This window comes from Staurois parvus, unplaced genomic scaffold (assembly GCF_062004578.1).
Source record: "Staurois parvus isolate SC_StPar_1 unplaced genomic scaffold, SC_StPar_1.0 ptg000390l, whole genome shotgun sequence".
Classification (NCBI taxonomy): Eukaryota; Metazoa; Chordata; class Amphibia; order Anura; family Ranidae; genus Staurois; species Staurois parvus.
In genome coordinates, this window is record NW_028318186.1 from 6,826,021 (window position 1) to 6,853,079 (window position 27,059).

At 41.2% G+C, this 27,059-nt stretch overlaps 1 protein-coding gene across 2 annotated transcripts in view; it reads left to right on the forward strand.

Annotated features, from left to right (window-relative positions):
* LOC149455659 (cytochrome P450 2K4-like) overlaps positions 1-25,334 on the forward strand; it is a 35,587-nt gene extending 10,253 nt beyond the window's left edge. For both annotated transcript variants that reach the window (XM_089686055.1, XM_089686056.1), the window contains 7 exons: positions 2,501-2,650; positions 3,421-3,581; positions 6,710-6,886; positions 9,358-9,499; positions 10,141-10,325; positions 21,813-21,954; positions 24,870-25,334. In XM_089686055.1, the coding sequence (XP_089542181.1) occupies positions 2,501-2,650; positions 3,421-3,581; positions 6,710-6,886; positions 9,358-9,499; positions 10,141-10,325; positions 21,813-21,954; positions 24,870-25,048 (1,136 nt within the window). In that variant the 3' untranslated portion in view covers positions 25,049-25,334. The remainder of the gene's footprint in view (positions 1-2,500; positions 2,651-3,420; positions 3,582-6,709; positions 6,887-9,357; positions 9,500-10,140; positions 10,326-21,812; positions 21,955-24,869) is intronic.
* The last annotated feature ends 1,725 nt before the right edge of the window (positions 25,335-27,059 follow it).

The window sequence follows — 27,059 nt, forward strand, 5'->3', positions numbered from 1 at the left end:
TCATAATGCAGTTCCAGTGCAGTAATAAGGCATCCTAGGAGGACATTATTAATTTTAGCCACCAACCCACCAAAGCTTCTGCATGCAGAAGTCTGAACACACCACAGCTCCTTATCGGAGCTGGGAACAGCTCCATTATTTATTGTGAATAGGAGTTTAAATGCAAGATAAAAGGTAAGACAACAAAAATGCATAGATATATGCAATCAACACAACAGTGGCTTCAGAAGGCAAAAACGCCCAAAGAATAGTTCTGTAATTTCAAGCTGCAATGGATTGTACAGATCACAAATTAGGGTAAACTGGAAAGTTTAACAGCCAACTTAAAACCTAAGTGTAGCTAAAAAAAAGAAAAACATAGGACAATGAATGTTAATTACCTTCCGCAAGATGTATCCATTGTGCTGCTGTATCATCCTTTGGATAAAATCTTTCTCCTCTGATGCCCCCACTCACCACCCCTGCCTCTATAATCTTCCAGTGCTCTATGAATGAAGGGGTGCAGCCAGGGTCGGGACAAGAGGTGGGCAGGATGGGGCACAGTGGGGATTTGTGCTAGAAGAGGTGATTTGGAGATTTGGATTTGTACTAGGAGGGTGGGTTTCTGTTAGAAAGGGGGATTTGCAAAGGAGGATTTGTGCTATAGGGATGCTTGGGGTGAATTGTGCTAGGAGGGGAAAACATTTGTGGGGGAGAATTGTGCTGAGAGATGGGAATTTGGAGGGGAGAGAAGATTCATGCTCAGAGGGGAAATTTGAGGGGTAGAGGATTTGTTCTAGGAGGAGGGTTTGAGAAGGGAGAGAATTTGAGCTGGAAGTAGAGATTTGTACTGGAAGAGGGGGATCTTTAGTTTGGGGAGAATTTTGGCTAGAAAATGGAATTTATGCTTGGGGGTGTGAAGATTAGTGCTCATATTTCCTTGGGGGGAGGGAGGGGATTTTTGCTGACACATAATGCTCATACATTGTTTTGGGGGGGCGCCATTTGGCATGCTCGCCCTGGGTGTTAGATGACCTTGTCCCAGTGCTGGGTGCAGCTATCAATTAACCATCCGTCCTCCATTTTAAGATCCTGTTTCTTCCATAGAAACTGTAATATAGCTATTGCTTCTATGAATGGAGCAGCTAGACAGAAAGGGTGGACATAGTCAGACCCCCTTGATGAAAGCCTGTGACAGCTTCTTAGCTTTTATAACCCCTGCCACACTGGAAGATTACAGCGGCAGGTGACAGGGTTCATTGGAGGAGGAAGATTTCATCTAAGGACACAGCAGCACAAATGATACATCCTACTGAAGGTATGCAACGTCCCTTGTGATTTTTCTTTTTTTTTTTGCTAAACATAGGCTGTAAGCTTTATTTTTTTTATTACTGTAATGCAAACAGGCTGCATCAACAGTAATACATGCTGGTGACTTTTTTGTACTTTTTTTTACTGTGCTATTGTGCAGTCCTGTCCAGTGCATTGTAACACTTGCTACAGCACAATGATGCAGTAAAAAAATTAATATGTCTATATTTATGTAGCACCCTGCCCAGAATGTTAGGCTAAATTTAAATTTTGGATTCACTGTACTCAGCGGAGTGGGGATTTGATTTTTTCAGTTCACTCATGTTTTCCTAAGGTCGGTGGTTGATTGCTTCTGTTTGACTCTGGAAGAAGCTTCCAGAACATAGAATAGGAGGATCAGCCCCTTATTTAAAAATATTTATCTGAATCCAGGCAATCCCTGGGGAAGAGGTGCCCAGAAGGTGGCTGGGAGTGATAAATGTTTGGGAGGCTGGGGCAGAGTGTTCTTCCTTTGCTGGGAGAGTTCCTATTCTCCTGGGGCTGGGGCAGAGTGTTCTTCCTCTGCTAGGAGGGTTCCTATTCTCCTAGGGCTGTCACCCCTCTGAGATAGCTGGTTTGGGACAAGAGTTGCAGTCTGAGCCTCAGCAGGAGCTGAGCTAGGGGCATAGAGAAGATTGGTAAAGGGATTTTGCTGGAGGGAAACCTTCTGAAGTCCCAGTATAGAGAAGGATCGTTTGTCTCCTTCATTGAAGAGTGCCGTGTGGAAGTTGGGTTACAGACAGCTCCTAGGACATTGTGAGTAAGACCTGGTTTTTGGATTTTCATGTGTGCCTGCTGCTATAGGATTTGTGCTGAGACGTTTGTCCTCCTGTTGATTCTGATATTGTTTTTTGGAGTATCCTGCACCCTTATCCCTATACTGTTAAATTTTTTTACATTCACAAAAAGTCATCCCCTAGACTAAGCCTGTGTTGTCGATGTGCATGGAACTACGTGTTTGGCTGGTGGCCTCTGTACTAGCAAGGGAAACTTGGGGTAATCTACAGCGGGCCCCTCGAAGGGTATCAGTACATTTATTACTGTTTATGTGAAATGACTGCGTTAAATTAATAAATAATTAATTTTCCGTTTGGCTTTAAGCAGCTCACTTGTTGCCTTGATTTTCCCTTTACACTGATAGAATGTATGTATTATATTATTTTTTCTTCAGGACTTATATTTTCTAATGGTAATAACTGGAAAGCTATGAGACGATTCACTCTTTCTACACTGCGTGATTTCGGGATGGGGAAGAGAACAATAGAAGACAGAATCACTAAAGAGAGCCAATGTTTGGTAAAAGTATTGAAAGCCTACAAAGGTCAGTAGTAGTGTATCATGGTTGACAGTTTTGAGACTGCACAATAACATATACCTCACATCAAATGTTCTGACTATATGTATAGATTTTCACATCTGTACCCAAGAGACAGAGCCATACTACAGTACATCTATTGTAATCTGCTCAGATTCTTCAGGCCTCTCACACTCTCTGGGTTAGTAAAGCAGACTTAGTCTCCTTATTAGAATCATGTATTATATAGTTGGTGTTTAATTCCTGATAGCAAGTAGTCATAGGCCACCATCAGACTAATGATGATTAAATAACTTAATATGTATATATGAGAATTGATGTAAATTAGAATTATAATTGCTAATTTAATTGCCTGTTAGCAGGGCAGCAGAGCAGGTAAAGTATCTCTATATGCAAAAATCGAATTTAGCAATGGGTCTTTAAATTTAGCAAAAATATCTAGAGGGCACCTTACACCTTCTCCTGGTACCCCCAGGCCACTGGGGCCAGGCTTGATACCCCCAGGCCACCCCAGACAGTCTCTTGCTAGGAGAGGGTGTACATGTTATTGAAAATAGGCATGGCCTCTGTGAAAAAAACTGCTCACAAAACCCTCCCCAAACCCAAAAACAGCTGAACCATTAGCAGTTCTGCTTATCACCTTTTGCCATTTTGCAAACCTGTGGTTGACTGGCAGAGGTCTGCTGCACACAGGGACACTTTTTGCTTAGAATTATGTTTAATATTATCTTGTACTAAATTATGATTTGTTAATAATATCTTTGCTTTTATTCCAGGAAAACCATTTGAAAACACCATGCTCATGAATGCTGCTGTGGCCAATATCATTGTGTCCATATTGCTTGGTCACCGCTTTGACTATGATGATCCAAAACTTTTAAGGCTTTTAACAATAGTCAATGATAATGCCAGAAATGTTGGTACACCAATGGTTTTGGTAAGGTTATATTTACGGCAACATTTTACCATTATACCGCTAGCTAACCTTACCTTATGAGGTGGCCTGAGGTGCATAAAGCGGGTAGATTCAGATGTCTTCTCACTAGCTCAGGTTCTCTTTACAGCACCAGGAGATCCCCAAAACTCCAGCATGATATTAAAGCCGATTTCCAAGAAAAAAACACTTGTAGTGCCCCCAACCCCAGAAAACAAGTTTGTCTAAACACTCTAAGCAATGGTCTTCAGATCTTCCTGGTTGACTAAAAGATCACAAAGTAGAGATCACACCTAAACTTTGCCTATTTCACTTATGGCTGTCAAAGGAGTAATGCATGGTTTAGTGTGTTAAGGAAACACGATAACCACAAATGGCCACTTCATAAAGTAATATTTGGTTCTGGTTATTTGAGAGCTTGAGTCCTTTTTCCGGAGCTTGCGAGTTTGTTAAAACTCTTGGGTAATAAAGGAAACATGAAAAAAGTGCACGTTTTAGGCAATGCAGCAAACCTTTGCCTGATTTTTGTCCATTCTTATGGCTAGCATTGTCAAAAGTACTTATGGCTAACATTCTCAAAGGCAGTGTATGTCCTTAGATTTTCCAGGTCAACTGACCAGGAGGAGAGTCCAATCACCCTGCTGGGGGGGAAAAGAACATCAGATCACCTAAAAACTTCAAGCAATGTTTTTTAGGTCTTCCTGGTCTACTCACTAACATGAAAGAGGGCAGCTCCACTGTAGGCATTGCACTAAACTCTGTCTGATAGTTGCAGATCAGATTGATCTGGCTATCTAATCAGACAATATTCACATGTTTATAGAGCCAAAGCAATTAATCTAGGGGGGAGCGCTAGGGACGTTGTCCTGATTCTACCATTGCTAAGCTGGCACCACTTTTTGGCATCCATAAGTTCCAAGTAGAACTTCAGCCAAAAATAACAAGATAAAATGGTTTGCCCATTTAAAGATAAAATAACAAAACCAGTTTTTTTCTGTATAATTCAGTTTCAACCCAGAGAATTCCCTGGCAGTAGTTTATTGTTGCTAGATTTCTTCAGTCTGATGACCAGCATCATTTGGCCCACTTCTTCTGAGAACAGGTTGTCCTGTGCCTGGACAGTGGAAGGAGAAGCAGCACTGTTTCAAGCCCATCTCTTTGTCACTTTGTTTTCTTTTCCTATCACCATGCTTCTTGTCAGTACATGAACTGACTGGCTTATTGTACTGCTTATTCTTTTCACACTCCAGTACTGTTGTACATGGAGTGCAAGAGGTTGGTCCTAAAGCAGTCTATATTTTTTTTTTGTTTGACTAGCAGGTTGAATGAAAAAAGTGATCCGATTACCCCATCCACACATCTGAGGTGGATGGGGGAAGCACTCCTGCTGTGCTATTGTGTTTGGCCAGCTTGAAAAAAGTAACAAACATGTCATACTTACCTGCTCTGTCCAGTGGTTTTGCACAGAGCAGCCCCAATCCTCCTCTTCTCAGGTCCCCCACCAGCTCTACTGGCCACTCCCTGCTGCTAAGTGCTTCAGAGCAAGCAGCTTGCTATGGGGGGCACCCGAGCAGGCTTGCTCCCGAACCACTATTCTGCATGTCCTTTCACACACAGAGCTGGGGCTTGGTCTTTCCCCCTCTCTCTCAACATTGGCTCACTGGCTGTGATTGACAGCAGCGGTAGCCAATGGCTCCCTCTGCTGTCTCAGCTAATGAGGAGGGAGAGTCCCCAGAGAGCCGAGGCATATAATTGTCAAGGTCCTACCTTTCCTCAGAGGTTGTGCTGCTCCATGTGCTGGCATCCATCTTAGGTTTCTGCAAAGCATGGTGGAAGCCTTTTATGTTTTCAGGCCTCTGCGGTCCCTCCCCCAGAGGGGTGTGGTTGATCACATTTAAGCCTGTTGTCTGCACTTGCTCTTTGCATTCGTGTCCTGTATGTTCCCTTGCAGCAAGCTCTTGTTCTGTTCTCATTTCTCTCCCGGTAACCGACTCAGCTTGGACAAGACTATTCTCTGCTTTAACCCTTTTCCTGACCTCCCGTTGCTGAACCCGGCCCGTGACCTGAGTATTCTTTGCCTACCGTCTTGTACTGTCTGCTCCGTTGTTATAGACCGGCCTGTCTGACCACGCCACATGTTTTCCCATCTAGCTCCCACCAGCTGTACACCATTGGCAGCAGTCATTACCGCAGCTGGGGTTACTCGGGGGCCGCGACCTGGTCTTAGGCTGCGTCAAGTCCATCCCCACCATCAGGGGCCCTGGTGAAGGGTAGCCTAGGGCTTAGACTCCGCGCCCTGAGGGACTCTGGTCTGTGGGTAGTGGTTTTCGTCATTCGGTGCGTGACCTTAACATTGGCCTGCCTACCCATTTCATCGCTCCTGCCCTGACAATAATGCATGAAAGTAAAAAGCCTTGACCCTTTACAACCACATTACAAGGTACCTAAGAGGTAGGGAAAAAAGTTATCGAAAAAAATATATATATAGCATTTACAATTGGGACTCAAGTCATATTGCAATTGAATGTAATTAAAAATTACCTTTCCTTTTCAATCTGCAGCCCTGTAATTTTCTGTAAAATGCAATATGGCAACATGGAGGTGTTCTGCACACAGATGGTGTACAGAACTCCCCACAAAAATGTCATATTCTGCTTGTGCGATTGGCAAGAAGTCTGCACTAATACAAGTCAAATTCCAGGCATCCCCTTCAACAAAAATGTCATTTTTAGTGCTACTCTCAAAGGGAAAACTCACCTAAAGGGATGCAGACCTTGCCAATGTCCTCATTAGAGCTCTGCAGGTGCAACAGCTTATTGATAATCATAAAACCACTCCCATTAGATTCACTCTGCACATGGAAACAAACAGCTGTTTCTTCAGAATAACAAAAAGGTAGGAATCTGCAAAAATGATTGTTAAAATACTTGCATGTACATAGATCACCAACTGGGAAATGTTTTATGTCAACAAAAGTGGAGTTACCCTTAGTAACTAAGTCAAACTAAGGAATGTATATTGCTTGCATTAAAGAAATATGTATCCTTCACAAAACCTATAACTCATGTTTATCCTGTTTGCAGAATATGGTTAGCATTATCAGGAAATGAACTGCGTGTTTCTTCTTTTAGTTGTACAATGCATTTCCATCTCTAGTCCGATGGCTGCCTGGGAATCACAGAGATATCATTCCAAGCATGGAGGAATTGCACACTTTTATCAGAGAAACCTTCACCAATCAGAGGAATCATCTTGATGTCAATGATCAGAGGAATTTCATTGATGTCTTTCTTGTCAAACAAAAGGAGGTATATGTCATTTCATACAAAACCTACTTGCTTCTACCTGCTCATTTCTGTTAAAGTGGTAGGAGACTTTAAGAGACAGCCTTTAAGGGACAGCCTTGTGGGTGAAATATGTCTTGTCAGAGGAGGAGTAGGTCCCAAGTGGAGACTCTCTTCATGTGGTTTGGATGAATAATGTTACCAGTGTTTGAATTTTCTTCAGAGTGCATCTGTTCGTTTTCTTTTGGATTTGTACAGTTCAATGCAGTTAGGCTTCATACAGCAAGTCTATAGATTAAAACTAACACAAAACATCTTCTTACCTCAGCCACTAATTAAACTTATGACAGTTCCTGACTAGAGAGGAGCTTTGGTTTGGTCCGAACTAAAGGTCGTTCTGAACCCAAAAGTTAGCTGTCATTGCTGGGTGAAGAATTGCGGGCAGGAGATACCCTGTCCTGCAGCTGCACATATACAAAGGGGTGGGGCTGCTTGTAACATCATTGACCTAACATGGCCTTGTGTCCATATTAGGTCAATGATGTCAAGAGCATCCCTGTCCGTTTTGTGTACATCAGCTGCAGGCTAAAGGTCGTTCTGAACCCAAAAGTTAGCTGTCATTGCTGGGTGAAGAACTGCAGGCAGGTGATACCATGTCCTGCAGCTGCACATATACAAAGGGGTGGGGCTGCTTGTAACATCATTGACCTAACATGGCCATGTGTCCATATTAGGTCAATGATGTCAAGAGCATCCCTGTCCGTTTTGCGTACATCAGCTGCAGGCCAGGTAATTTCCCTCTTGAAGCTCATTGGTGCAGCAATAACAGTCAACTGTCTTTTGAGTTTGGACTGAACCTGCTTCGAACTGAACCCAAGCTCATCACTATCCCTGACTAATAGGGAGCCCCATACTTGGTTCCCAAAAGAAGCAGCATGTAACTTTGTAGTGATTTGTCAGCAGTCAGTCTTTTCACCCAGCAGCAGGTTCTTACAGCAGAGGGAGAGTAGAGGCCCTTAAGCTCATTTTAGCTCACATAAAAAAGGCCTGTGCACAGCTGAGAGTATTTAATGATGTCTGGTTAAATGTGGAGCTAGAAATATAGGCTTTATCCCTCCAGGTTCCAGGACCAAGACCAGGACTTATTAGGATCTGAGAAAAATAAAGATTGTTTTCTCCATAACAGACACAAATCCTGGGGACCAGGATGGGATTTGCTAATACATTATTAATTCAATCTTGATATGTTAATTGTGTCTAAGAATTCCACTGAAAAAGGTACCTTTTGAAAAATTCCTCCTAAAAAATAGCAGTGCACTTCCTGTACCTTAAACCACATAGCTGCATACATGCAGTGTGAGATCATCCAAGGCACTGCTGCTTCTAACTGCTGGTCTTACAAGACATGGAGTGAGAATTGGTGATGTCACTACTATGCTGTTCACTGTTCATATACTGTAAAGAAATTTGCAGATAAGCATCTAAATGTTCCTACTTCAACTATTCTGTGCATATATACTTCCTACACCTCTCCTGTGGCATCATGACTCTCCCTCACCAATCTTCTTGTAAGCTGCTCTGACCCGAGGAAGCAAATCCCTATCTCTACCAACATGTCACACCGTTTAGGAGGTATTCACTATCTCTGTAGCAGGTGATGTCACCGGTGGATGCACACTGAGCTTTGAATGGACATCTCTTCAGAGCACTGTGCTGCGATCCCGATTCCCATGTGCATACACAGGAGTGACATCATTGCGGTTTGCCCATTCGCCATTGCATGGCCCTGGGGCCACGAACCTGGAAGGAAGACTGGGTAAAGATGGAAGCCCTGACAGCATGCCACTGGAGGGCTTTGTTTTAAGGTAAGTCTTTCATAATGTAGCACATTATGCCATTACTTTGCAGGGGGATTTTTTTTTTAACCCCTTGGCGCCGTCGCCTTCCAGCCCTTTAAGGGTTTCAGAAGCCGGGAGGCAGGGTGGGGTTTTAAGGTCATGTGACCGCCGTGATTCGCCATCACAGCGGTCACATGATTGGTAAAGATCCCGATCGAAAGAGGATCGGGACCTTTCCGTTAGTATCGGATATGTGTGCTGGCAGCGCGCAGGGCGCATGCTCTCAGCACATGTTTTTCTTAATTGCATGCAAATGTGCGGTCGCTTGGCGTCAAGGCCCAGATGCAGGGAGGCCGGACATTTGCGTGCGGCCGGCGCGAAGAGGTTAATGGACTTTACTACCGCTTTACCAAAATGGTTAGTTATTGACCATATTTTTTTCTCATAACATTATACAGTCATCTCTTACAATCTTATAGTCAGGTTGGGACCAGCAATCAAAAAATTTTGTGTAAGAGGTGATCCTAGTATGTTGATGTGGGAGGGAAAGCTTTGAAATTCAAAGAATGTGAGATTACATGCCCTAGTGATGGAAATCCCACCCTAGATATGAGAACTAAATCAAATATTGTGTACTCTGAATTGCATATATTTCAGGAAAAGCCAAATCCAGAGTTATATTTCAATGATACAAATCTGACAATGCTGGTGACGGACTTGTTTGCTGCTGGAATGGAGACAACCTCCACCACTCTCCGATGGGGTCTCCTGCTGATGATGAAATACCCAGAAATACAAAGTAAGTGCTTCATTTTGTGCGCTGTTTTCTTTGAGCCTAACTATGGCCTTATACGTTCACTGGTCACTTTATTAGGTACACCTTGCTAGGTTGGACTCCTTTTGCCTTTAGAACTGCCTTAATTTTTCATGGCATAGATTCAACAAGGTGTTGGAAACATTCCTCAGAGATTTTGGTCTATATTGACATGAGTTACTGTTGCCTTTCCATGATCTCAAACCAGTCTCCCCCTTCTCTTCTGATCTCTGACATCAACAAGGGATTTTTGTACACTCACTGGATATTTTCTCTTTTTCGGACCATTCTCTGTAAACCCTAGAGATAGTTGTGCATGGAAATCCCAGTAGATCAGCCCGTCTTGCACCAATAACCATGCCACGTTCAAAGTCACTTAAATCCCCTATACAGATAACACATTTAAACACAAATCAGAAGGGATAGTTTCTATGTTTTTATCTGGACAGGTAGCAACCACAAGAGACAGAAGAATCTATTTATCAATAATGATCTGTCTACCAAAATGTTCCTGAAATGGCTTTGTTATCTTTTAACTAACAAAAAGATTGTGAATGACTGGAAATATTTTAAAATAAAATAGAAAACCCCTGAAGTAATCCAGCATGTCTCTCCTTCAATGCCAGAAAATGTTCAGAAGGAAATTGAAAAAGTAATCGGTTCTGGAGAGCCTCGACTAAAACACCGAAAACAAATGCCATATACTGATGCTGTTATCCATGAAATCCAAAGGTTTGCCAATATCGTGCCAACAAACGTTCCACATGCCACTACTCAGGATGTGAATTTCAAAGGATTCTTTATACCCAAAGTAAGTATTACATTTTACAAACTATGAAACACTTTTGTTACCAATGTAATGCTACCCCCTTAGGGATTGTTGATGAATTTGGATTTCCTTATAGCCCTGCACAGCCAGTCAGTTAGCATTTTCCACACAAGCTTTCACTGTTGACAGAAATCATGCCTTGAGTGTTGGTTTTGTTATTTTATTGAGGGGATTAAACTTGGATGGGGTAAGGGGTATATAGGATGCCCAAGGTAACCGATAATTGAGGAAAACTTCTTGAACTATTCACAAGCTTCTCCTTCTCTGATGCAGTCTCTGTTGGAGAGCTAGCTAGTAGCTTCAGTTGTACCACCTCAGACCCTAGATGAACTCCTCTTCACCCAGCAATCTGGCTCCTGTTCCTTTAAATGGGTAATAGTCACTAGCAGTGGGCTAATCTGGTTTCCCACCAGAGTGCTCCTCCCCCTATTCACCCAGGGAGTGCAGGTATACTCACTCAGATCCTCTCCTGTACTGCTTGCGGAATGGCTGCTGCTACCAGGACTATCAGCTGGGCTGCTCCTTCCCTGCCATACAGGTAGTACTCTCTCAGAGGGCCAGTGAGTCCTGAGTTTTCCTCCTTTCCAGTTCCAGGCTCACAGGCAGGCCCCATCCCACTAGGCCTCCTGGCAGCCTTCTTCCTCCAGCCTCACATCTTCCTGCTTCACACTCCTCTTCCGCCACACCCCTCCTACTGAGCAGGCTCTTCCACATTTAAGGGAGTTCCATCCCCTTGCCAAGCTTCCAGTTGGGGATTGGGTGAGGTCCCTCAAGAGTGTGGTCAGCCACTCCTCAGATCCACCCACTGCCTCCAAGGCTCTCCTCTTGAAAGCTTCAGAGCAGGAGGAATTTCCAGAGGGGCTGACCTGCAGAGTCTCTCAGTTCTGACCAAAATTTGACCCCTCTGGCTATCTCACCTGAGCTGCTAACCAGCTGGTGGAGGACCTAGGCAAATCTCCTCCCCCAAATCTCTCCAGGTGCAGGTGGAGGATTTGGATAACCGTAATCACAGGAATAATTTTCGCATTCGTGGGGTTCCCGAGATGGTTACAGATCTTGCTCAGGCTGTCAGGGATCCAGATACGTCCTGTGTTTATGAGTCCATATTGTGAGGAAAGTGATCTGAGAGGAATTCATTGCTTGGAGGAGGATCTTAATTGAGTCGGTGGAGTCAGTGGAGCATGAAAATCTGGCTGAGATACGATATATTTAAGGCTTTGTGACCCGCAAGGGTCGAATGTGGAAGGTGAGGGGGCATTTTGGCTAAATCCAGGGGAGTCACATCAGAGTATCACGAAGAGCACATTTGCAGCATGGAGTGAAGTTATAATCACTGTGTATTGAACACTTATTTATTTGCACAGTGTGGCATCACAAGTCTTTGGACTGTTTTACTTGATTTATTTCATGTAATTGGATACACTTATCACTTTGCACAGATAAAGTGTTATCATTTGTATTAGAATTTTCACGTTTTTTACCACTAGGGGGCATATAATTTATGTGTGTGAATTTGCACCAGTCATTTGTATAGTTTTATAGAATTTAAGAGGGAATTAAGCACTTATTTTGGAATTTTTCACAATATTATTGATGTAAGAAGGGTTTGTATACACTATATAAGTTTAGCGCTTCATCACAATATATATATTTTGTTTGCATAGACAAAACCTAACCTTCTGTTGATCGAAAAACGAAAATGAGGTTGTACCATCACTTTTTTTTTTTTTTTTTGCTAAACAAAATCCAGCATGTTGGAGCAGACACTTTTGATTGTGACATGAAAATCGCATGTCACAGCCGGCACAGTAATGATGCAAAACACGAACAACCAAACATTTTTGCTTGATTTTCTACTCGCGTATGGCCTGCTTGAGACCTCATGCTGCTACCAGAATGTGACAGCAATAGTCTCAGATCATGCAACTGATATCACAATATAGTTGTGCTCAAAAGTTTGCATACTTTTGGAGAATTGGTAATATACAGTATGTACCATTTAAATAAAAACATGAGTAAGCAGGCAAAACACATTTCTTTTATTTCTAATGGGATTCATATTCAACTGTAGGGCATAACAGAATTGCACAAACATAAAAAAAACATGGCAACAAGTAAAAAAATTAAATGCCCCCTTTAGCATCAATGACAGCATGAACTCTTTTGTAATAGTTGTATATGAGGTCCCTAAATCTTGGAGGTGGTTCAGCTGCGGATTCGTCTTGGCAAAATGCCTCCAGGTCATGCAAAGTCTTTGGTCACCGTGCATGAACAGCACGTTTGAAATCTCCCCAGAGTGGCTAAATGATATTAAGGTCAAGAGATTGTAATGGCCACTCCAGAAGCTTCACCTTTTCTGCTATAACCACTGGAGGGTCAACTTGGCCTTGTGCTTAGGGTCATTGTCATGCTGGAAAATCCAAGAGTGTCCCATGTGCAACGTTTGTGTAGAAGAATGACAGGAAAAAGGGGAGAAGGTTTCTAGCTCCCCCCCCTTTCCTCATGGGACTGCGGCAAGTGAGGCACTTTCAAGTCTCCCTGCGATCACAGGGATACTTTATATAGTCACGTGTCCTGGTAGGAGTCAGGTGACCTCTTATGAGGTCGCATGACCTTTTAAAAAATTCTAGAACCCCATTTAGGGCTATTTAAAGGGGTTCCATGCTAGCAGAGCTCATTCGCCTTAGAATGCAGAGCTGCAGTGCTTAGGGAGATCTCTCCTAGGGCTGAAGATGAGCCTACTGCGGCACCTCATCGAGAGAGCAGGAGAAGATGGCATAGAAGATGTCTGGATTTATCGAGATCTTCGGGGCAAGCTGATCCTGCAGGACCTGCGGCAGTGCCTGCCATGTCAGGGATAGTGGAAGCTGAAGAGACATCTCTGGCGGAGTAAGAAGGTGCCTGGGGCTCCATGATGCCGCCAGAAGAAGAGATGGAACCTGTAGAGGAAGATCCAGGTCACCAGTGGGAAGGCAGTGTCATCTCCAGTCAAAAGGGCAGGTGGCGAAGAAAAGGCGCACTCAGCACCGAAGATACTCCCCTTCATCTCGTTGCTCAGTAGGAAGTGCTGTGCAGTCCCCACTGCTCAGGTGCTGGGATTTGAGGGAACCCAAAGGGTCCCACATCAGCCCGGAAGAGGACCTGTCAGGGAAGCAGCGGGGTAGTGGAGAACGCCGGTGGTGACTGGCGGTTCGGGGCCAGGGGTGTCAACGGCCTATAAGGTGACCCACAGCCTGGCACAGAACGCACTTCGTATGGTACCTCCTGGTACTTCAGATGTGGGTACAATTCCTGTCTAGGGTTCTTCTGCTGTTCAACCGGCACTGCCTCCACATTCTCAGAGTGGGACTGGTGAATCGCTTTCTATTCCTTTATTGACCTCTATCTCTGATCTATTGAATCAATTGGTTACGAATTTACCTGCAAAAACCTTTAATTCTAATGGTGGTTTGAATAGTTCTGGAATGTCTGGTAGTATTGCTGCTGAAGTTTGGGCTCTATCTAGTGGCTTTTTTCATAATGACGCCCAGGTTTCTTTGCCTTCTAGGGAACCTGCTAATATTCCAGCTGGTTTTCATAATGCAAGATTACAAAACATTCCTGAAACTTGTTTGAAGGAGTCGTTACCTTGTGAATTGTCGCCTTAAGGCTATCACTTGTCTTTGTATGTGAAAGAAAAGATTGGAAGGGGGGAATTTGTTGATATATTATCCCTCCTTCCCTGGGCCAAAGAATTTATTGCAAAATCTGATAAAAAGATAGTGATAAATCAGATGATGACAGGAGAGGACCTGTGACCAGGTCTTTAACAACTGGTTACAAGCCTTCTGTATCTTTTCTAGTGTGTTATGTGAGAAGTTTCTGGAAAAAAGTTCTGGACTTTTCCAGCATTTAGATATTATTTTGGAGGCGTACAAGAATTTTGGTGATATGGCTTGGTTTTCATACAAGTCATTTTGCCAGAAACTCTGTTGTTCGTTCAGCTTTAAAATGGGGATTAAAGGATGTCGGCCTTTGCCTTGACCTTTTTCTCCCACAGAAACCTGTTTATGCAAAACAGCCAGCCAGTTCAGGGTCAGTTTATAAAACAGGAATTTGTTTTAACTTCAATGATGGGCAATGTAAGTGGCCAAACTCTTGTAAATACAGGCATGCATGTGCTATTTGTGTGGGAGCTCACCCGATCTCTAAGTGTTTTCAAACGAATGTCTGTTGCCAACCAACAAGGAAAAGATTTATTTAAAAAAAGCAGTAACCCTAGTGAGGTGGCAAAACATACTGCCATGGTTGCTAGTTTATTGAGACAGGCAGAAGGCTCAGTCTCTACTTAATGGTTTAAACGTTTTTTTACTTCCTATTTTAGGTTGCAGAATGATTGAAAACCTAAAAGTTTTTTTTCTTTACAGGAGGTGGTTCTTAAAAAAATTATGAAATAATTAAATGAAGGTCGCATAGAAGGTCCTTTTAGTTTTCTGCCTTTTAAGAATTTTAGAATTTCCCAGTTAGGCATAGTGCCAAAGAAAGAACCAAATTCCTATACGTTAATTCATCATTTGTCCTTTCCTTCAATGGACTAAATGATCAAATTGATTCTGCCTTTCTTCTGTTAAATACGCATCATTTGAGGACACTTTAATTAACCACTTGCCCTCCAGAGGATTTCCCCCCTTGCTGACCAGGTCATTTTTTTGTGATATGGCGCTGCATTAATTTAACTGACAATTGTGCGGTCATGCAACACTGCACACAAATTAAATTAATGTCCATTTTTCTCACAAATGGAGCTTTCTTTCGGTGGTATTTGACCAAAATTATATTTTGGACTTTTTTCTATAAAACATGTCCAGTAAAAAAATTTTAAAAAATCAAATTTCGTCATAAATGTAGGCCAAAATGTATTCTGCTACATGTCTTTGCTAAAAGAAATCCCAATATGTGTAAATTAGTTGGTTTACGTGAACATTATAGCATTTACAAATGGAGGTAAATATACTGGGATTTTTTTTTTATACTAGTAATGGTGGCAATCAGCGACTTATAGCGGGACTGCAGGACTGTGGTGGGCATTCAGACAATGGGGGGAACTGACTAATTGTCACTGACATCCCCAGTGACACTAATAAAGTTATCAGTGCTAATAAAAAGCATTGACACTGTACTAATGACACCGGGCAGGAAGGGGTTAACATCTGGGGCGATCAAAGGGTTAACTGTGTGCTGTGTGGGTTTTACTGTGTGCGGTGTGCTCTGCTTTACTATGTAAGTACACTGCAGTGTGCAAAAGCTAACAGGGGAGAGATCTGTATTGTTTACAAACTGTCCTCTCCCCCGTCAGTGATGCTCAGCAATTGCCAATGCAGGCGGGGAATCACTGGCTGGGACTCTGTGATCGACAGCTGAGGCCGCCAATGGCGGCGTTGGTAGGGGGCACACCCCCTACCTAGAAATACAAAATTATGTATATATAGATGATTTTGCACAGCCCTGCCACCCTGTAGCAGTAGTTCTGCTATAGGGTGGTCAGGAAGCGGTTAAGCTTCAACAAAAGGGAGTTTTTTTGGCAAAGGCTAACATAAAATCTGCTTTCTGGCTTTCGCCAACACACCCTTCATGCGTTAATCCTTTGGGTTTTTGTTTTTCCAGTAAATTTTATTTTGATAAATATTTTCTAATGGGTTGTTGGTTGTCTTGTTATTTCGAAACGTTTTTGTCTTTTTTAGAATTGGTTGTTTTCATTGAATCTGGCTCCCTTTTATTGTTCATTTAGATGATTTTTTATTTTTAGGTCCTCCGGATTCAAGTCATTGTAAAATTTTATTAGATTCCTTTTTTAAAATTTGTTCTTTCTTTGGTGTCCCTTTGGCCCATGAAAAGACATTTTTGCCCACTACCCGTCTGGATTTTCTGGGAATTATCATCGATTCAGGTCAGGTTGCCTATGGAAAAGATTTTCAGGATTCAGGCTAGCCTGTTGTCCATAAAATCTAAGAAAAAAGTTTGTTTGAAAGAAATGCAATCCTTATTAGACCTTTTGGCTTTTGCCACTAGAGTTATGCCCATTGGGAACATTTTTTTGTAGGAGGCCATATTTAGCCATATCGGGTCTTAAATCTCCTTTTCTCATGTTAGGATCACCCATGACATGAGGGAAGATTTATTAGTTTGGTTTAAATTTCTGTCGCATTTTAATGGAAAGCGGTTTGGCAAGACGATTTTATCCTGGATAAGGAATTTTTACTTTTTACTGATTCCGCTCTTGTGGCTTTGCAGCTATATGGCAAACTCACTGGTGTGTGGACAGATGGAATTCCAATTGGCAGGCGAACGGATATTTGCATAATATTACGTTACTAGAATTGTTTCCCATTGTTGTGGCACTGGAAATATGGGGCCACAGCTTTCAGAAATGATTACTTATTAGAAATGATAACAAGGGTGTTTAGTACACAATCAATTGTTTAACATCTAAGACTCCACCAGTCATTACATTATTGCGTTATTTGATCTTTAAATGTTTCAGTTTAAACATTTGGATCAAAGCGATTCATATTGCGAGTAAAGATAATGATCTGGTGGACTCTGTGTCTTGATTCCCGATGGACCGTTTCTGTCTGGAAATGGATCGAGTTGGAATAGATTGTCCTACACATCTATGGGATCTGCTTTAGGTTTGGTTACTGATAGCATTAAACATTCGTTGGCCCCTGCGACTTGGGCTGGATATCAACTGGCCTGGTCTTTGTGGCTTGCTTTTCTAAGTACAATAACTGTCCCTCACTGTTCCTTTTCAGAAGGGCTGGTGTTGCTATTTTTGAACTCTTTATTTGAAAAAGGTTTTTCTTGGTCTCATATTAATAAAATAGTGGCTGTTAGGAATGGACTGGCCAGCAATGGTGGGACTCACCTGCCTTTTGATCTGCAGTACCAGGGCTGGCCAGCGGGTGCTCCCAGCAATCAGAGACTCAACCTTTCAGCCAGCTAACACCTGGAACTGATGATGCTGGGGTATTTAAGGGATGGCCAGACCCACAGACTCTGCCTTGGTGTTGTGTTTGTCCTGGGCCCTGTATCTGTCCTGCATCCTGTTTCTGTCCCTCTGCCTGACCCTCTGTACTACGCTGCTTGCTACCTGCTGAACCTGGCCTGTGACCTCGACCATTCTCTGCTTGCTCCCCCTGTACCTACCTGCCCAATTGATATTGACCCGGCCTGCCTGACGACGCTTGCTTGTATGTACTGTTATCTGTGGGTGGTTTGGTTTGGTTTGTTTGCACTGTATTATGTTTAGTATTGCACTGCGTTTATGTTTGTATGGTTAGTGTTAATAAATTGTATTGTTTATCACATATCTGAAGTCTGCGTTTCCCTGCATCAGTCACACACCTCTGGTCATACCTGGGAGCCCTGACAGTGGCAGGTGTTTACTTTTTTCTAAAATTACACAATTTACCTCCCTGTTAGCAATTTTTCTCCATTAATCAGACATTGAAAGGTTATGAGAAAGGTAATTTTCAGAGGGACAAACGCAATCCTATTATACCGAATATACTTTTTAGGCTTTGTTCTGTGACTAATGAAGTGTGTTTTTCTTCTTTTGAGGTAATTTTATTTAAAGCTGTTTTTTCAATTTAATTTTTTGGTGCGCTCAGAATTTCGGAGATGGTTCCTGCATCAAAAACAGGTACTCCAGGTCTCTGATCTTCTGATGTGATTATTTCTCATAGTTTGGTTAGAATCTTTATTAATCATTCCAAAACAGACCAGTTGGGTAAAAGAAAATGGATACATCATCCTGACTGTACTGGCTCAGCCATATGTTCGGTCCATTTGGTGGAGGATTAGTGGAGGTCAATGGTTTTTTTGTGTACAAAAAAGGTACTCCTCTTACAAGATATCAGTTTACGAGTGTTTTTAAACGTTGCTTAGAAGTTTTGAATTCACAAAATGCTCAACTGACATTGCACTCATTTCATATTGGGGCAGCTATGGAAGCTTCCAGACTGGATTTGGATGATAGTATCATTAAGAAAGTGGGTAGGTGGAAGTTCAACAGTTACTTGTTGTATATTCACCCTAATTTTTCCATTTGAATTTTCAGGTAATACCAAGATAGTTTGGATTATTGGTCATTCATCTTTTGGGCACGGACCAGAGCAAAGAGAAACATATACTCTGACAGCTTGGGTCTGGACCCTCTGAAGTTTAGTATTTTTTTTGGAAAGGCATGGTATGGTCAGATCTCTTTTTTTAAATAAGTAGGCTTCTTCAATTCTTGCCTCCCCCCGACATATTGGGGGTTCATTTGGGAGGCAATGACATTGGGCAGTGTAAAACTACTGTAGATTTAATTTTTAACATCTGAAATGATTTGCACCATTTTCAGTTGTCTTTTCCGAATACAGTGATAGTTTTTTCTGAAGTGATGCCAAGACAAAGGTGGATTGAAACTCCTTCTTTGCGCCCATTAGAAAAATTAGGAAAAGAGTCAACAGGGAGGTTGAGAAATTACTAAAGGCTTTGGGTATGTTGTCTTTCAGACATGTAGAATTAGGAGGGGGCTTGCACGGATTATATAGGAATGATGCAATTCATCTGTCGGATATTGGGTTGGATATTTTTAACTCTGATTTGAATTCTTGTATTGAGATGGCCGCTATGCAGGCTGATGAGGACAGGTGGGTTTAGTCCCTCCTGTCGCTTGGGAAATTATTTAAGTTCTTTTAGATGTATTATGCAGCCTGAGCAGTGGTGACTAGGCTGGCTACAGTATGTTTTATTATTTATATATTTATTGATAAGTTATTTCACTATATTTAAAACCAATAATAAAGGGCCGCGGCCAAATGATCTATCCAACTCAATGTCTTTAGTGTGTTTGATTAATCCTCCCTGATGTCCCATGCAAATTGTCTGCCAGTATTTTCTGATAACATGTTGCATTCATCTTGCCATCAATTTTCACAAGATTCCCAGAGTTTGCACACCTCCAAAATATCAGTGAGCCACCACCATGCATAACAGTGGTGATGTTATTCTTGTTGACCCCTCTTCAAATATAGCTCTTATGGTTGTGACCATAAAGCTATATTTTGGTCTCATCACTCCAGATTACAGTGTGTCAGAAGCTGTGAGGCATGTCAAGGTGTTGTCGGGCATATTATAACCAGGCTTTCTTGTGGCATTGGTGCAGTAAAGGCTTCTTTCTGGCAACTTAACCATGCAGCTCATTTTTGTTCAAGTATTGTCGTATTGTGCTTCTTGTACCAATCACACTGTCTTTTTCCAAAACAGCCTTTATATCTCTTGAGATTACCTGTGTTTTTTTTCTTTGTATCCCAAACAATTCCTCTGGCAGTTGTGGCTGCAATCTTTCTTGGTCTACCTGACTTTGGCTTGGTATCAAGAGATCCTCAAATTTACCACTTCTTAATAAGTGATTGAACAGTACTGGCTGGCATTTTCAAGGCTTTGGATATATTATGTCCTTTTCCATCTTCATAAAGTTCCATTACCTTGTTATGCAGGTCTTTTGACAGTTCTTTTCTGCTCCCTATGGCTCAGTATCTAGCCTGCACAGTGCATCCATGTGCGAGATAACAAACGTATTCACTGTTTATACACAGACACTAATTGCAATTTAAAAAGCCACAGGTGTGGGAAATTAACCTTTAATTGCCAAATTGCCAGTTTAACCTGTGTGTCACTTTGTGTGTCTGTACCTAGGCCAAACATTCCAGGGTATGTAAACTTTTGATCAGAGCCAGTTGGGAGATTTCTGTCTTCATTATAATTTAAAAGGAACCAAACAACTATGTGATAATAAATGGCTTCATATGATCAGTCATATTTTCAATATGAATACCAAAATTTTACAATTTCTGCCACGGCATGCAAACTTTTGAGCACAACTATATAACGATTGCATGCTAAGCAGAGGTTTTCTAGCTCACAGGGCAACAATCTAAGCACATACAGACGGAGAGTGATCTTCACTGGAGTCAGCTGAGTTCTCAGTTGAACCTGTACATTTACACATACAAACAGGAGCCGACTCAAATGTTTTAAGAGAAACAAGTTTAGATCACAGTATCTGCTGTAGTAATTCTGAACTTTAAGAAATGTCTGTGACATTCGCTGCCAAACCCAGACAGGAAAATGCCGAAATTAAAATATAGTTATATACTAAAATATAAATATATAGTCTTTCATTTCTGGTTTGAGAATCTTCTATAAGTTCAGCTTAATGATTTGTAAATATTCTTTTTATGAAAGAATAGGTAAACAACGATGCAAGAGAAGCATTTAAGGAAAAGATATTATAAAATAAATAATAAAAACAGTAAAATAAATAGAATAATCATGAAAAGTACATAGCAAGGTTTGTCGGTTTTTGTACAGAATCCAATTCACTTTAGATTTAGTCGAATTCTGACAAAGTACTAGTCCTCAGAAATTACATGATTTTGGTGAAAAATTAGAGCCCCAAACTGCAAATACAACCATCTATTCTTGTCCCTGATGAAGGCATTTTCAGATAAGACATAACCAATCAAAAGGGTCTGAGGGGTGTTGAAATGTTTTATGGTACGTCAATGGACAATCCTTTAATGGCAGTTATTCAGAAGACAGCAAATATGATAACGATCTTAAATGAATTGTGACCAATTCAACTGATGTACATTATAACATAGGCATGCTTGGTATCAAACTGATTCTTATTATTATTATTACTACGAGTTTATATAGCGCCAAAGGGTTTGCTCAGCGCTGTACAATAGAATACAATTCTTATTTTCCTAAACATTATTTAGCCATTTTTTAAAACAATATTTCCATTGCAGTACAATTTATGATATACTATATGCCTAGAGTTGTGCACTGGATATTAAATGATTGTCCATTGACGTACCATAAAACATATATGAAAGGGTGATTTTAGATCAGGTCAGCCCAAACTTACCAATGAATATTGCTGCTAGACTATGACTATTACAATCAGGTTGTATTCAATGTCTCTGGCATTCCAGGTCCTTCTAAGTACTGTTTAGTTTAGTACTGCCATTTGGGATCCTGGGCTAAGCAGAAATGATGGTGTTCTGCTTGTTTTAGATGAATCTTTATGCTAAACTGTGTTCTGGTGTGGGGGTGTTCAGTCTGGTCTGTGGCTTTTAAAAGTTGTTAATTTCTGCAGCACAGACATCAGGTAAAAATCTAACTGTTTTGTTGCAGATTTGTGAATTTTGGAGAAATGAACATTGCACTGTGTGCAACTGGGCCTCTCTCACTCCCCAATAAAGCAAGGTCTGGATATAAATATTCAAGTACTGAGTTGGTAGTCTGTGATTTCTGAATGCACTTCAGTCCTTAGTTTTTGATTTTGACCACTGTGCACCTTGAACAGATCCATCAACAAATAACAATTGTTACGTATGATCCGTCCAAATAGTTTCTCTCCTATATTCTTTGCAGGGGACTCAAGTGATTCCATTACTGTATTCTGTTCTACGAGACAAAGAGCACTTTGAGAAGCCAGATGAGTTTTACCCTCAGCATTTTCTGGACTCAGAGGGGAACCTTGTTAACAATGAAGCATTTATACCATTTTCTGCAGGTGAGTAAACCAAAGGAAGGAAACACTAGAGGCCACAAATATATCAAGGGTTCCTCTGTGGCTGTGATCAAAACAGGGATAGATCAAGTCACCAATGCAAAATTACAAATGGTGCCACACTAAGGTGTATTTTTATCAAGCAGTGGTAAATGACCGCTATGTTCTCTGCCATTCTCAGGGGAGACAGATTTCCTCTGAGTGCCTGTTTATGAAGCAGTGCAGATCGCTTCTCCTGAAGAGGAAAGAACGATCTAGATCTAAAAAAGCTTTGAACGCTGGAAAACAGCTGTTGCTGCTGTTATCTCACGGGATCTAGCGAGATTACAGTAACAAGAGATCAGTAAAACACAGAGCTGTCAGTTTATTAAGCAATGGTAAACTACCTCTGCTGAGGTGGCAGTTCTCCTCAGTGTGTATATATATATATATATATATATATATATATACCCACATGGACAAAAAATATATTTGAAATATATTTAAAAAATATTATTCCCAAATATATTGACATATATTTGAAAAGCTGCAATTCTGGTCATATTCAATATATTTCAAAATATATTAATATATATATATATATATATATATATGCATTTTCTATATATTACAAAATATCTGAAAAATATTTTTATAAATATATTTTTCTGATTTTTTTAACATATAGAAAAGTAATTTTAACATAAATTTTTACATATAGTTGTAAATGCATTCCAAAAATGTAGATTTGTATTTTTAAAGACATACAGTATACAGTATATTTGAAATGTATTTTTAAAAATATTTTTCATATATTTTGTAATAAAAACGCATTTCAACATACAGTATATGTATTATGTGTGTGTTTGTGTGTGTATATATATATATACATACACACACACACACAGATATTTTTATGAACTGCTCTAGGATTTTGGGGGTGTTGTGAAAGGCAGGGGGGCTTTCCCACTGTCTTGGAGGCTCTGAAGGACGAAGAAAGTCCAAAAACTTCCTCCCTCCTCCTTAGAACTCCAGCGATTCTCCCTTCTCTCCCCGATTCTCCACCTCTGGGCTGGAGAATCTAAGAGGGAGAATTTTTACACAGATCGCCAGTGAAGGGCTGACATCTCTCCTTCATAAACTAGCCGTTTCTATGTCTGTCGATTGCAGATCCTCTGTGTGCAGAGAAGATCAGCAGAGAACATGTTCTTTGCTGATCTTCTCTGTTTCATAAACCACTAATGTACTTAGATCAGTAGCAATCCTCAGGATCGCCGCTGCTAATCTCAGTTTCATAAATGAACACCTTAGTGTGGCTTCGCACATGTGCGGTGAAAATTGAAGCTCCATTTTCACAGCTAATTGACAGTTGTTCAGTGGCTCAGGTCAGGATCAGGTCAGGTTTGCATCAGGATCAGGTCAGGTTTACATCAGGATCAGGAAAGAAAACAAGCCTGAAACTCTATTCACAAATGCATGGAATGTGCGATTCAGAAGTGGTTCCTATAGAAGTCAATAGCCAGTAATCCACACCTAAAACGGACTGCACTGCTCAGAAATCAAACAATACTTTTTTTCAATCTGCACTGACTCTGCACTGCCAGTGCATTGGATGTATGTGAACAGGCACCATAGGAAGCAATGTTTTTTCACATGTCAAACTGCATCTAATCCGCATATATGTGAACCGGCTCTTAGTCATTCCATACTGCCCAGTTTTGTGATATAGAACGATAACCAATGTATAGGCCAATATATAGTGAAGGAAATAAGTATTTGATCCCTTGTTGATTTTGAATGTTTGCCCACTCACAAAGAAATGATCAGTCTGAAAATTGAATGGTAAGTGTATTGTAACACTGAGAGACAGAATAGCAACACAATATTCAAAAGAAATGCATGTCTAACAGATTATGCACTGATTTGCATGTTCATGAGGGAAATAAGTATTTGATCCCCCATCATTCAGCAGGATTTCTGGCTACCAGGTGTCTTTCATACAGGTAACAAGCTGAGATTAGAAGCAGTCTCTTAAAGGGAGTGCTGCTAATCTCATGTTGTTACCTGTACAGTATAAAAGACACCTGTCCACAGGAGCAATCAAACAATCAGATTCCAAACTCTCCACCATGGCAAAGACCAAAGAGCTGTCCAAAGATGTCAGGGACAAGATTGTCATGTTTTGTGAAGGGGATAAAATACTTATTTCCCTCATGAACATGCAAATCAGTGCATAATTTGTTAGACAAACATTTGTTTTGAATTCTGTGTTGCTATTCTGTCTCTCAGTGTTACAATACACCTACTGTTCGATTTTTAGACTGATCATTTCTTTGTGAGTGGGCAAACATTCAAAATCAGCACAGGATCAAATACTTATTTCCTTCACTGTATAATGGGTCAGTCTAACCAAAAGTGATATTTTATCATACCATGGATCTTGAATATTCCAGTTGTGAGATGCCCCTGCCACCCAACATAATTCTCCTATGCCCTCTTAAAGTTTTAGTCTCAATGCTTGTCACAGGTAAGACTGTTTCTATTTTGTTGGGTATTCCTTTTAACTCACCCTCACATCTGCTTGTCTGTGGCCAGTATGAAATAAAAGAGAGCGTTCTACCAGTTGTATGTACTACACATTAGGTTGTACAAAGTGTTGGAAATTGTGCAACCACAAAAATCTGTGGTGACAAAAAATGCTCCATGAATATTGGCTAAGACCACATTGGGTTCTAACAAAGTGACATGCAGACCCCCACAATGCAATTACATTGCAAATGGTAAGGAGATTGTTTATGCAGGGTTTGCTAAGCAATCTACATGTGCCCCAATGGGACCTAGAGGGACACAGAGATAGACAGATATCTATCATACAACTGTAAAAGCCAACATTCTTCCTTAGTCATTATTTTAATAACAGTGTTATACTTTTTTTTCAGGTAAGAGAAGTTGTGCTGGAGAGACTCTAGCTAAAATGGAACTGTTCCTCTTCTTTACAACGCTGCTGCAAAACTTCACCTTTCGGGCTCCACCTGGAGCGAAACTGGACCTCACAGGGGCTGTTGGCTTCACAACCCCTCCACTAAAGCATGAGATTTGCGCAATTTCTCGTAGTTAAAGTGAGCTGGCAGTAAATATATAATAATTGTGGACTGGGTTTAATCTTTTCTGAAATAGAACCTGTTTTTGATTTGGAAAAATGTAGTTGAAAGTTGTTAAATGGCAAACAAAGGCACCTCCAGGTTAGTGATAATTGTATGTTTATAAGTTTTTAACTGAACAAGATGAAATAAATGATCTATGAAGGTGAATAATTACATAAAATGCTGAAGGCTGATAAGTATTACTGCAGAAATTGGATCACGAACAGAATTTATATATATACAGTAAATCATTGATGGTCACCTGTTTATACATCATTTATGACCTGTCAGGAATGAATCTGCAGACCTGCAAAATTACAAATAGAACTGTTGTAAAAGAGGAGTCCAGACAGGTAAACAAAAACCAGCACACCACTTATGTGGTTTGCACTAGCTTTGTTGGCATCCCAGGTTATTAGCATCTGAGTGTGAGATATGACAAAGATGCAGCCTGCATTATCTGTACTTAACTGCCTCTCGCCCGCCATATAACGAAATGACTGGCGGTGGTTCTCTCATTCTGGGAGGATGTCATATGACGTCCTCCCACTCTAACTGCGCATGGGAGGACGTCATATGACGCGGCGATCGTTGGTGTGCTGTGTCCCTGGGACACAGTGGATCACCGATCAGCGGAAAGAGCCGATGACGTCGGCTCTGTCATATGAACAGCTGTGTCCAATCACATGTAAATAAGGAAATGCTGGTTATCGACATTCCTTTCCTCACGAGCTGTCACGCTGACAGCTTCTGAGGAGAGCCCGTTATCAGCATTCCTCAGAGGGGACATCTGCACTGATCATCAGGGCACTGATGATTAGTGCCCTTATGATCAGTGTAGCCCCATCAGTACCACCTGTCAGTGTCCATCAATGCCACCTGCCACTGCCCATCAGAGCCACATCAATACCACATATCAGTGCCTACCAGTGCACATCAATGCCACATATCAGTGCCCATCAAAGCTGCCTTTCAGTGCCAACTATCAGTGCCAGTCAGTGCAGCCTATCAGTGCTTCCAATCAGTGCCACCTCTCAGTGCCAGTCAGTTCCGCCTATCAGTGCCAGTCAGTGCCACCTATCAGTGCCATATATGAGTGCTGACTTTCAGTGCCCATCAGTAATGCCTGTCAATGCCCATCAGTGTCACCTACCAGTGCCTCATCAGTGCTGCTTATCAGTGCCCATCAGTGCAGCCTATCAGTGCCCATCACTGCAGCCTCATTAGCGCACATAAGTGAAGGAGAAAAATCACTTATTTACAAAATTTTATAACAGAAACTAAGAAAATTTTTTTTTTTTTTTCAAATTTTTCAGTTGTTTCTGGTTTGTTTAGCAAAAAAAAAACCCCAGAGGTAATTAAATACCACCAAAAGAAAGCTCTATCTGTCTCAAAAAAATTATAACAATGTGATATGAGTATGTTGCATGACCACGAAATTATCATTCAAAGTGCGACAATGCAGAAAGCTGAAAATTGGCCTTGCAGGAAGGGGGTAAAAGTGCCCGGTAGGCAAGTGGATAAAGAGGAGACAGAACACACATGTTGGTCACTTGTATTCTGAATTTATTTTGTTAAACAGGAATGAATTATATTATACAGATACTTATTTTCTTTATAGTGGCAGTGCAGGCCACATAGGATACTAAACAGAGAAAATGAGTGTCAGAACAAACACAAAACTGAATAAAGATAGTATAAACAAAATTTGACTAACCTGTATTTAAGTCATGCATTCCTAGCACTTCAGCTACATGGAGTCCGCTATGCCTGATCTTAACAGGGACCTCTTCTCCATTGCCAGAGCTACCTGTCAGCATGCCGCTGCTTTCTACAGGTTTGTATTCTGGGGCAGATTCTGTCAGAGAGGTTTTCCCTTCACTCTTATCTGATATGCTCAGAATCCTGCAGGCCTCTTCACTAGTGTACCTCTTTTGGGCTCTAAATATACAGGTACCTAAAGCGACTCATGGGAAAAAGAGCACC